Below are 12,146 nucleotides of genomic sequence, written 5' to 3'. Positions count from 1 at the left end.
ATAACTAATGTCTCTGTCTGTCGTGCCCTGAAGCAAGTTTCAGCCAGCAAACCTTCAGCACAAAGAGTAGGGAGCAGAGAGTGGGGGGGGGGGGGGCTCTCCCACACACACACACACACACACACACACACCTCACAGACACACAGTCCTCCAGCCCTCTCCACTGGCAGGCAGGGTCACGGTACAAGAAACAAGACGCCAAATGTGCTCGAGATGAAGAATTTTGGAGTGCTAATTTGTTCTTCCTCTCATCAGCCTATGACTCATTGTTTTTCAACGCTGTTGCTCTCTGTTTGGTTTTGGGGGAAGAAAGAAAAAAAGCTTTTGTCAGACCTTTAGTCGTCTATCGCTGTAAAGATGAGGCGCCTTGTAAAACCTTTTATTTCGCCTCCAAAAGAATAATGCGATCAATTTCCCTAATAACGGGACACGGCTGTTTGAAGCACGCGTCGCGGGAGCGAGGCAAAACCAGTCAAGTAAGCATCTGAAAAGGAATCACAAGGCCTCGGACCATTTAAAAAACCATAACGCAGCCCTAATGAATAGGCCCATTTTTTTAGGGAGAGAGAGAGAAAAAAAAAAGAAAAAACGGTGGTTAAACAATAAACAAATGAGGGTTTGATGGAGCAAGGAATGCAAATTTGAGTGATATTGAATGAGAGCGGCTCTCCAAGCCAGGTTCTGTTTCGATCGGAACCCGGCGGTCATTAAGGCTCTCAGTAGGTTTCCCGTGAGAAAGAACGTCAATGTCTCCCATCCCTCACTGCGTGCTCTCTCTTTTTTTTTTATTCTTTTTCCGCTCCAATCCAACATCTCACAGAAGAAGTTTGACAAACAATAACTGAATGTTATTATTATTATTATTACTATTATTATTATTATTATTATTATTATTATTACTACATCTCTATTATATGGTACCAATGAGGAGTTCAGTCATTTACAGCACAATTACGCCATTGACATTACGTTACATTTAATTGTGGAGGGCCAAACCGACTCATGACAAGAAATCTGTTTTCTCGCTTCGTTTTCAGATTGTGGAGCAAGGAAAGAATGTGAAGAGTTACCATTACATTCTAGCGAACCTGGTAAGCATTCTGAACGCATTCATCTCAATACTACACCCACTTATAATGCAGCTCTCTTAAAGCGCGGTAGATTGAATATTCATTAGACATATTAGATTGTCATTTCCACTCAGTATAGTGGGGAAATTAATAAAAATGGTTTTGATTAACGTTATATAACATTCAAAATAGGTCTCTATAAGTCATTTCTGTGGCCACTGTGAAAGGTCATGAAGCCAATGAATGCAGAATTCACTCTTTGTGTGTGATTGGAAACCATTTCTAGGACCCCCACCCACCCACTCCCCACCCCCTCTCTGTAGGTACGCTCAATATGTGAAAATGGAGAAAGAAATTGATTTAAATAGAAGTGATGATAATCGTAGCATTAATATGCTGCTGCTTGCATAAGTTGCTCTCTGTTGGGAATTTTAAATTAGTGCAGTCTGGCCAGTTTGTTAGATGTAATTGTGAATGATAAATGATAAAGCTTGCAAAGCAATAAAGAAAGATTTGCAACTGGCTATTTTTTTCATAATAGCTAAATTTTCAATGATAATTACTTTCAGAGTCTTGCCTCACCCAACTCAATTTTATTTACACTGTGTGTGTGTGTGTGTGTGTGTCTGTGTGTGTGTGTGTGTGGGTGTCTCTGTGTGTGTGTGTGTGTGTGCATGCATGTTCGTACGCATGCATGCATGCGTGCATGCGTGCATGCGTGTGTATGCGCCCAAGTGTGTCCTTGTTTGCGTGTTTGACCAGACTCCCATATGAAAGGCTTCCACTCTTTGTCCAAGGCTGTTCGTGAAGGCTAGTTTCTATAGTAACCTCACCAGCTCACTGCACCACGTTTATGGGGACATGAAGCGTAAAAAGATACAATTCTATCCATTCAGCTGAAAAATATGAGCACCTGCCAAAGCAGGTACATTAGAAACAACATGAAGAGGAGAGACTGGAGACAGGTGAATTGGGAGCTCTAGCGCTTTAGTGCCTGGACTCCTCATTTTCTACTTACAAAAGCCTAGAGACAGCTCATATAAAGGATATACCAATGTCATTCGGACGTGCGCACGGCCAGAGCAAGTGGAGTGAAAAAGTTGACATCTTTATTGGAGTTAGACCGAAGGGGTACGCTTGGTGAACTTGACCACACCGTTTCAGACATAACACCAAACTCAAGCAGTTCTAATCTCAGGGGTTATTCAGCATTCTCCTGTTAAGTGTGCCTAAAAATACTTCCCTCAGGTTTTCTATGGTGCATTTGGATTACCTTAGACCTTTTACAAACGACTGAGCACCAATTCCACAAAAGCTTTTGAGCAGGGTTCATTGCCCTTAGTATGAAGTTTAGCTGGAACACAGAGCATAGCGAAGCTATACAGAGAAAGACTGTGAGAGAAATCGGAAATGCAGGAGATAAAGGGACATAGATAGGAGACCCCTGGAGAGAAAGAAGCTCATATCTATACAATCAGGAACACTCGACCATGGCAAAAGAACTCTGTGATCAGTGCAATCACTAAACCACAGGAGCGAGTGTGAAAACATTATCGGGAATGCTAGAGCCATGGGAACACCACAGTTCCTCGCAAGCCAAGATACCCGTGTATGTGAGTTATTGACCAACACAGTGAACTGGGGTGCAGGCAGTGAACAAACGGCAGTCCTGCACTTTATTCGAATGAGACCTCTTTAAAGTGTTTTTCCTCTGTCTTCTTTGTGTCATTTCCTAAGTCCTGCTGTCTCTCCGTGTTATTCAGCGCGCAGACAGATTATCTGCTGAGAGTGTCTCCTCTTCCTTGCAGCCAAGTCTGTGCTCTAAATTGCACTTTAAAGCTGATGATGCCTACCCACCCCCCCCCAACCCCCCACTCTCTGTATTTTTTTTTTTTTCCCGTTTATAAATCAGCTGATCAAAGCTCACCTCACAATAAGAGATATTTGAACCTCTGCCTGCAAATGCACTTGTGTGTAGCTTACTGTGTTTGATGTTTGGGTGTGTGTGTGTGTGTGTGTGCGCGTGTGCACGCGCGCATGTGTGTGTGCGTGTGTGCGTTTGTGTGTGTGTGTGTTTGTGTGTGTGTGTGTGTTTGTGTTACCAAAGTTTGTTGAGCTATTGATTATGCAACCTGGTAGAGGTGTTCAATAGATGTTGTCAGGTTTCTGTAAAATGCTCCCTTTGGTTTCCATTGAACCACTGAGTCAGACAGAAACACTAGGGCACTTGTTTCAAAGTCAGAATGTGAACTGGAGGGAAAAAAAGATCTTCTTTTTTTTTAAAATGATGATTGTGAATTAAGACCAAACATCCACCTAACCACTCTAAAAAAGGATGATAATATAGAAGTGTAGGTCAGGGTTAAAGTGGGCAGTGATATGTCACTCTAAAGACGCACACACACACACACACACACACACACACACGAGATTAAATGAAATTATTAGGGTTTTTTTTTTTTCGACATTCATCATGTTAAATCAGAACAATTCAAAGCTGATAGTTCTGTATTGATTGGCCGAGAGTGAAAACAAGTTTGTGATGTGAGCACACATGGAAATGAGTGGCTTTTCTTCCATTTCATTCGAGGTCGTGCCCTCAGCGCTGGGCATCTTGTTCATCTCTCCGTGGCGCAGATGTTCACAGAGACGGGAAAACGTGACACTGCTCCTGCAGAACCATCACAGTCAAATGGCAGAGATCAAAACACACGCTCTCTCAAACACTGCAAACCCAGTCACACTTTCCATTAAGCTCTAAGCTTCACACACATTAGCTGAGGTCAACCTAGTGTGGAAGTGAGTCAAGAAATGAGTGAACAAATTAAAATTCTGCGCGTTGGTCGGTAGTCGGTAATTGGAAGTCACTAATCATTTTTCCTGAATCTTTTTCAACTCATGAATTGAATATCAATGCTGGTACAGATGTGCCGAAGATAAATCGATGGCACAACCGAAAAACATAACAAAGTCAAACGTATAAATATCTTGTTTTATCCTCATTAGTACCGACTACTGAATCAGCTGCAATACTGCTGACTGTGTTTTGGTTCAGATTTATTCTGAAAGGATCCTTTCCATTTGTGTATGGAAATGACACACGTGTATCTGATATGTTGACTCACACCGCGCTTGGCACTCTTTAGCATACAGTATCAGCTGACAGTCCATTGTGTGTCAGGTCAGAGTTGGAAAGCGCAAGGTTGCCTCTGTATCTCTGTGCTCTGGAGTGGTTAAGCAGTACTGATTACTTTGTGGCAAAGACTTGGATTAACATTGGAAAAACCTGAGGGATTAGAAGCAGAACTCCGGCCACCCTTTAAATGTTTTCTGTTTTCATTTTAAACTCCCTATTCTTGGTTCTTGGGTTTTTCCTGCCTTTTTATCGGATAAGGCCAGCTTCCCTGGATAAGCAACCTCCGTGAATGAGAAGGATTAGCCTTTTTCATTAAAAGATTGACCTACCCATTCTCTCTGCTTTGCTTTTAAACCCGGTATTACGTTTCGACAGCGCTTCACACTCCCGTCCTCTCTCTCTCTCTCTCTCTCCTTTTAAGTTAAAATTACTCTCTCTGCCACAAGTAACCTCTACATCCTGCAAAGGTCAGGGTATGAATTAACAATGGCAAGGTATTCTAATCCTGTCATACATTACCTTCCGAGTGATTTTCCGTTTTCTTTTTTTTTCTCGCTGACTCAAATTTGATGAGTAACCCTGAGCGATAACAATCTCTTTTATTTTATCGAAGGGTACCTGCAACTTTGCGCTCCACTTACGACCGCCTCTCTCCCTTTCGTTGTTTCGTGTGCCGTACTTTCATTTTGCGCGTTAGTTTTTTTTTGTTTTTGTTTTTTTCATTTCTTGGCTGCCCTGTTGATTCTCTGCCGTTTTCTGTGTTTGTACGGCAGGGTTTCCTGGACATTGACCTGACTGAGTTTAAGAAGGGAGAAGCCAACGTGACCGGGTTTCAGCTGGTGGACTACTCGGATCAGAACGTCAGCCGGATCGTGCAGCAGTGGATGGACTTTGACAACAAAGACGCCAAAATTCCCAAGAGAGGAATAAAGGTACGATGTCATCAACTCTGGTCATGACAGTCAACTGCACGCACGGCATATGAAACAATCGTTGCTTCCGATGGACTGCGAGACACTCTTGTTGCAAAGCATTGCCTTACAATCACTGTGCAAATATTTAATGAGAGCATTTAAAACAAAACATGACCTTGTGGATTCGTTGAGTCGGTTATGGAAATGTCTTATAGGCCTCGGATGGTTTAGTTCTTATTACAATTTTATTCACTATTAACAGACACTCTCATTTACATATTAATGATATATGACTAAAATCAATCACAAAGTAGTCCCACTGACTCACTGCAGTCTTTTATCTGTCTTATTCTTCCTCTTCATTGTGTGTGGGAGTCCTAAGAAAGGACTTGTCAAGTTATGTCAGTCTTTCCTGTGTTTCATTTTTCCTTTCTGTAGTATACTGGAGCCCTCACATATGATGGGGTCAAAGTTATGCACACAGCTTTTCAAAACCTTCGGAGGCAGCGAATTGACATATCTCGCCGTGGAAATGCTGGAGAGTGCCTTGCCAATCCGCCGGCTCCCTGGGGCCAAGGCATTGACATTCAGAGAGCACTCCAGCAGGTATGGAATCCGCAGGGGATTGCTCACACACTCACACACACACACAAACACACACACATACACACACACATACACACACACACACACACACACACACACACACACATACATACACACATACACACACACACACGCACACACATACCAAATGCACCACTAAATGTGAAATCACAGCATTCATGACTGGCATGGCCGCTAATCTAGCCTGAATGGCTTGAATAGAGCAACACTGAACAAATTACATCTTCATTCTGTCCCATAAAGTTCACATTGATTTGCCAAAGAGACTATCGGAATCAAATGTGACACTCGGATAGTAAACAAACCCAACAGGCAATAAACCTTTATGGTGGCGATAATAGCTTATGACAAGTTATATTTTCAAACAGATATGTGAGGGGGGAAAAACACCTGGCAGGTCTGTTTTATGCTAAAAGTAGCTCATTGTGTCCCTGTGTGACATCTAAAAACAGAGAGAGAGAATACAAAATTTCACTCCCAGCCAGTGAGTTCCTGCTTTTTGTTGATTCAGAAAACTGAACAACAATGCTTGTCGAAGTGTCTGATAGACTTGTCAGCATTTTTTTCCTGTCTGGTAGTGTGTTGATTTTTCTCTCTTGAGATCATCCACCAAAAAATGTATTCCTTCCTTTGCACAGGTGAAGTCTGCATACGTTTTATGCCGAGCTCCTTTACCGTTTTATGACTTCCCAATAGAAATCCCCCTGTGCTTCAGTGTGGTCTGTGGATAACGTTTTTTCAGACATAGGTGGACTCTCGCACACACACACACACAGACTAGCCTTAGGCACTGTCTGATGACTGTGCGGTGCTCTGGACTGAAGGAATTCACCCATCTGCTGAGAGCCTGTTGAGATTGATGTTTGACTCGGTCAATTAACTCCATCATACCACCAAGAGGCCAAACTGTACTGTATGCATAGTGAAGTCACTGTGGGAGCAATGTATCTCACAAAAGAAGAGTAAGACAGAAATAAAGAAAGAAAGGAGAAATCAAAGACAGCCAAAAAAAAAAAACAACGAGCTGAACCTAAGCCATCTCCCTTTCCCGTTCTGTTCCAGGTTCGGATTGAGGGCCTAACAGGACACATCCAGTTTAATGAGAAAGGACGCCGAACCAACTACACTGTCAACGTGATGGAACTCAGACCGACAGGGCCAAAGAAAGTAAGTCACGAAGTGGCAGCAGACTGATTAATATTTCCTTCATCGTGACCGATTGTTATAATCCTGAGATGGATTTTTTTTTCCCCCTCATGAGTCAAAGGACCAGCTCAATAGACCTGCTCGTTTCTATCGAGGCCGTGGTTTTGAAAAAAAAAAAGAAAAAAAATTCTCTCAGACTTTGTACAAATGCATTTTTACTGTCGGTGAACTATTGGAATCTAAATCAAGACATTTTGAGAGATTTGGGATAACCGAATTGAGATTAGTTAACTCAGTGCTCAACTCCCTTTCTTCTGATTTGATTCTAGGTGGGCTATTGGAACGAGAATGAGAAGTTTGTGAACACGGCAGCATACACACCTGGTAGCAATGACACTTATGGACTTCAGAACCGTACCTACATTGTCACTACAATTCTGGTATGCTCCCCCTACATCTCATTTTCCCTCCTGTGATCTACCAATGTCTTAAATGGCTCTAATGCAGCACTCACTGTTTATAAGTAAAAACAACAGGGCTTCACGAACATGGACATAGGACCTGATACATTCATTAAACGTAGGCCACTGTAGATCAAAGTATGGATCTCTGTGACTTTACACCAAAGAGAATTCATTCGGAAATTCTTTCAGCTCGGCGGGCTCCATTTTTTTCCGTCCGTTTATGACAAAAAAGGGATTCTGTAAATCTTTTGTTCCACAACTCCGATGACTCGCTGATATAGGGTCGCAGTTTCCTCTTCCTTGTGTCAGGTAATGAAAGTGATGTACCTTGACCAGACGTACAGAGGCATCTGTGTGCAAATGAAGCTTTACTACATGGCTTCAGGGCACAACCTCTTTCATCTTATCCATAAAGGGAGTTCCTAGGATTGATTTGTTTTTTTCTTCTCATCTCTCCTTGCTTGTGTGAAAGGGTGTACTTCATTCAGTGTTTTTAGTAATTCCTTCACATCTGAAGCTTCAGAGGACAGTTATTCAACTTTGATACGTGGCCCGCCCATCCCCCAACCCCCCCCCCCCCCCCAACCTCCCCCTCCCCCTCCCACCCAACCCAAAGCCTTGAGAAGGGCAGTGTGAACGGACCAACCCTCTGATGGAAAGAGACGTGGAATGCATGGGAAGATGGCTCCAGCGTTTGTGATGTGTTTAAGCTGAGGTGTGAGAGGGAGGCTAAGCTATCCCTTGGGAGTTGGATGGATTGCAGGAAATGTTCTGAACCGAACTGTTTGTCCTGCAGAAACAGTTTATCAGGGAGACTGAAAAAAACCCCAGCTGAACTTAAGATCTGATGTTCTCTGTTCCCGAGGCATTTCATCCCTCTCTGAGAATCAGCGCACTGCAGACCTGCGAGGTCTGTATTGGAGGTGCATTTGTGAAAAGAGGGACTTAAAACCTTTAGATCAGCTTTTGATTTCCGCAAAAGCCATCAACAACCTGAGCCTTCAATTAGAGATGAAAGCAGAAGCCTTATTGTGAAATGATCAAGATGTGCCTCATTTTGGATTTGTAAATTATGTTTTTGACAAATTCCCACTGGCATCTCAGCATTTTCTGTTGAGATACTCTTGTCTGTTAATAGGTTTAATGTGCATATATTTAAAAAAAAAAAAAAAACTACGTTCATGGCCATACATCAAAGATATTTCTTTTTGCAAGTCTATCTGTCTTTCTCTCTTTCTTTTCCCACTTTCTTTTTTGTTCACTGCAAGGTTTTCAGAAATGTGGTCTTATTGAGGCAGCTGTCAGCAGGGCCTCAGGTGCCCTGTTTGCCGTAATCTTCACTGGATGTCCAATCTCTCTCTGAAATATCACAATTGAACATATAATTCATGTTACAGGGGATCCACAAATAGAACTGCTTCATATTTTCAAGCCAATTGATTGTTCATCTTTCTGCTGAGGCAGAAGATGCTCTCAAATGAAGTCCCCTAGCTGAAAACAAACCTGTCAAGACAAGATTTTATGTAGAAAAAAAAAAAGAAAGAAAGAGAAAAAATCAGTGATGTTCTCTGTGCTTTGTAAACTGTAGATCTCCATGTTAACAGCAGAAACAGTGATGATGAAAACCATTGGTTCACAGTAAATATGCACAGCTGTTCATTTCTATCAACTTACTCAGACATAAAAAAAAAAATGCATCTTGGTGTTGTGCTAAAACACCCATACATTAGCAAAAAAAAAAAAAAAACAGTTGCATTGAGGAGAAATGCCAAAAGAATGTCTATATCTGTCACTTTCCCCAGGAATCCCCATACGTGATGTTGAAGAAGAACCACGAACAGCTGGTTGGGAATGATAAATATGAGGGTTACTGCGTAGAACTGGCCGCTGAGATTGCTAAGCACGTGGGATACCACTACAAGCTGAAGATAGTGTCCGACGGGAAATACGGAGCGAGGGATCCTGATTCCAAGATGTGGAATGGGATGGTGGGGGAGCTTGTATATGGCGTAAGTTCTCATAAAAACTGCACAAACTTTATCAGCTCTCGTAAGACCTGCTACGGCTTCGCGCAGCGCGCTAGCAGAAGGCTATTTTGTGGTTTAGTGAGTCTTAAAACTCTGTTTCCATAACCAGTTATTTTTTTTATCTGCGCCTCCAGAGCGACATAAACTTTAATGTTTCGGGAAAATCGTTGTACGTACAGTATGTAATATTGGAGTTTTTAATAATCTAGCAGGGTGACCACAGTGTTCTTTAGTTATTTACTGATTCAGTAATTCATTTCCCTGGTGTTTTTGAAAGAGAGCATTGGTGGATGGGTCAGACTTGTATTTGCTTTCGCAGAAAAATAAAATGGTCCTGTCCATTCTAACGTTCTCTGCATTCTCCTGCCCTATTCTTGCATGTTTATTCACACTCTCAATAGGAAAGGAGCACAAAAGCCCAGAAAATGAACCTGTATCCCTCATTTTACTGTGTTTAGTCTGTCGTGCATTTGTGGAGAGGGTCTTTTGTAACGTTGTACCATGTTTGCTGAAATAGACAGTCGTGAATATAATTCATTCTCCTCAAACATCCGTCTCTCATGTAGCACGTGCATCAAGTATGAGATTAAAAAATGTAATGTGATAAAATTGTGTGTATATAAAAATGACTTTTCAAAGGTTTTGAATGACATTTAAATGAAGGGAGATTAAAGAATCCAGTGCAGCAAGTGCTTATCTCTTTTCGACAACCTTCTATTCTTACTTGTAACCGAATCTTCCATTCTATGACCTTTTCACCCGCAGAAAGCCGACGTTGCCGTGGCGCCCCTGACCATCACGTTGGTGAGAGAGGAAGTCATTGACTTCTCCAAACCCTTTATGAGTCTGGGCATCTCCATCATGATCAAGAAGCCTACCAAGTCCAAGCCGGGGGTCTTTTCCTTCCTGGACCCCCTGGCTTACGAGATCTGGATGTGTATAGTGTTTGCGTACATTGGAGTGAGCGTGGTGCTTTTTCTAGTCAGCCGATTCAGCCCGTACGAATGGCACGCCGAGGATTACGAGGACGGCGTCGAGCAGAACCCCAACCAACCGTCCTCCTCCGTGGCCCAGCAGGGCCAGCTGCAGCAGAACCAGAACCAACAAAACCAGGAGCAGACTAACGAATTTGGCATCTTCAACAGTCTCTGGTTCTCTCTGGGAGCTTTCATGCAGCAAGGCTGTGACATCTCCCCAAGGTAGGACGGTTTACAGCCAAATAAACTGCTGTCCCTAATTGCTTCGCTCTAATTCAGATTTAAAAGTAACTGCGTGTCTCACTGTCCGATTCTGGGCCTATGAACACTATGACACTGTAATACTCTGTAACACTCTGTTAGTATTACTCAGTCATTGCTGGTTGAGCTTGTGTATCCAGCAAATCTGATGGATCTGATAGAAATGTTCACACCTGTCATGCAGTTCTTTTAACAATCAAGCGGGTGCTGAGGATCTGATGAAGATTCACAGGTGTTCCTGACCTGATGCTCTCACAAACCTGATAATGATCCGATAACGCGTGAGAATGATTGAGAATACCGCAAAGGAAAGGTTTACATTAAGCAATCTAACTGAACTAGCTGTACGGTAGTAAGTGCGATGTGATTGGGGGTGTCTTGGTGTGGTTGTGGATATTTTACTGAGGTATTACTGCATTATTATATTTGCCCCTCTGTGGTGTGTAGAAGTTCTGCAGTGAAACAGGTGGACTTACGAACTTTTTCAGTATTGTGGCCACAGACAGTGTAGCATTACAGTAAATCACTAATAATGAATAGGGTGTCAGCTTTTTAGTAGCAAACACAAAAGCCGGCAAAGTGTTCTATTTTGTTCATCTCCCCTACAGGAATTTCAGAGGGAAAGCAGAGAGAACTGTCACTCTCTCTCTCTCTCTCTTTCTCCCTCTCTCTCACTCTCTCTCTCTCTGTCTCTCTCCATTGTCGGCTGACTCTCAAAGGTCACCAATTAAAAATCTAATTAATGGGGGTGAAATTAGCAACATGAAGTCAATGACTCTCGGTGGAAGGGCCGAGCGAGGCGGAGTCACAGTAGGTCTCTGAGAGAAGAGGAATGTCAAAGCCTGAACACAGGTGCCTGCGAACACCATAACCTTTTACTGTGGAGACATATATCATCACATAGACAGCGCTACAGTCCTCTACCGAAACAGTAACCTATGGACCGTGTATTTTTGTCTAGCTTTCTTTTCGTGAAAGACAAAATATAAGAAGCGGACTTGTACAACACCATTTAAAAGGAAAATTAAATCACAGTTACATTATTTTAGACATCATCAGTTGGTTTTGCTCCATCTGGACAAGACTATTTCTCCTTTTTGTTATGGGGCTGCATTGCACTACATTGTATTGCGCCAGTGTTTGGAAAGACGACTATTTTATTTGACATCTTTGTGTATATAAAGCAACGTCTTTATGAAAGAGACAAATAACGACATGAAGTTCATGACATGGCGAGTGTTATCTTTATGGTCAATGTTATTCTTATGCATTTCACAGTCTGCATTTACCTGCAAGCGAATACAGTTTCTCTAAAGAGTTATTGTTTATGACAGTGTTATTATACGAGCAAAATTTATTGGTTTTTATGAAATCACAGTAGGATCGGGTTAGTTAAGATGCATAAGTGATAAACACACAGGGTCAAGGGAAAATCAATCGGCTTTACACATTTAAATGAACATTAACAGCATTCTTGCTTTACCTCATTGGCATTTACCAGACGTCGCTTAGGTACAGTGCTTT

The 12,146-nt window shown here is 42.2% G+C and overlaps 1 protein-coding gene across 4 annotated transcripts in view; it reads left to right on the top strand.

Annotated features, from left to right (window-relative positions):
- Positions 1-12,146, top strand: part of gria1a (glutamate receptor, ionotropic, AMPA 1a) — a 49,928-nt gene that overhangs the window by 18,339 nt on the left and 19,443 nt on the right. For 2 of the 4 annotated variants that reach the window (XM_030766691.1, XM_030766692.1), the window contains exons 5-12: positions 1,038-1,091; positions 4,980-5,138; positions 5,559-5,726; positions 6,810-6,914; positions 7,223-7,333; positions 9,160-9,366; positions 10,150-10,449; positions 10,498-10,583. In XM_030766691.1, the coding sequence (XP_030622551.1) occupies positions 1,038-1,091; positions 4,980-5,138; positions 5,559-5,726; positions 6,810-6,914; positions 7,223-7,333; positions 9,160-9,366; positions 10,150-10,449; positions 10,498-10,583 (1,190 nt within the window). Of the gene's footprint in view, positions 1-1,037; positions 1,092-4,979; positions 5,139-5,558; positions 5,727-6,809; positions 6,915-7,222; positions 7,334-9,159; positions 9,367-10,149; positions 10,584-12,146 lie in introns of all 4 variants that reach the window. The other 2 variants (XM_030766693.1, XM_030766690.1) reach the window with 2 other exon arrangements.

This window comes from Chanos chanos, chromosome 2 (assembly GCF_902362185.1).
Source record: "Chanos chanos chromosome 2, fChaCha1.1, whole genome shotgun sequence".
NCBI lineage: Eukaryota > Metazoa > Chordata > Actinopteri > Gonorynchiformes > Chanidae > Chanos > Chanos chanos.
This window is presented reverse-complemented; position numbering and strand designations above follow the sequence as displayed.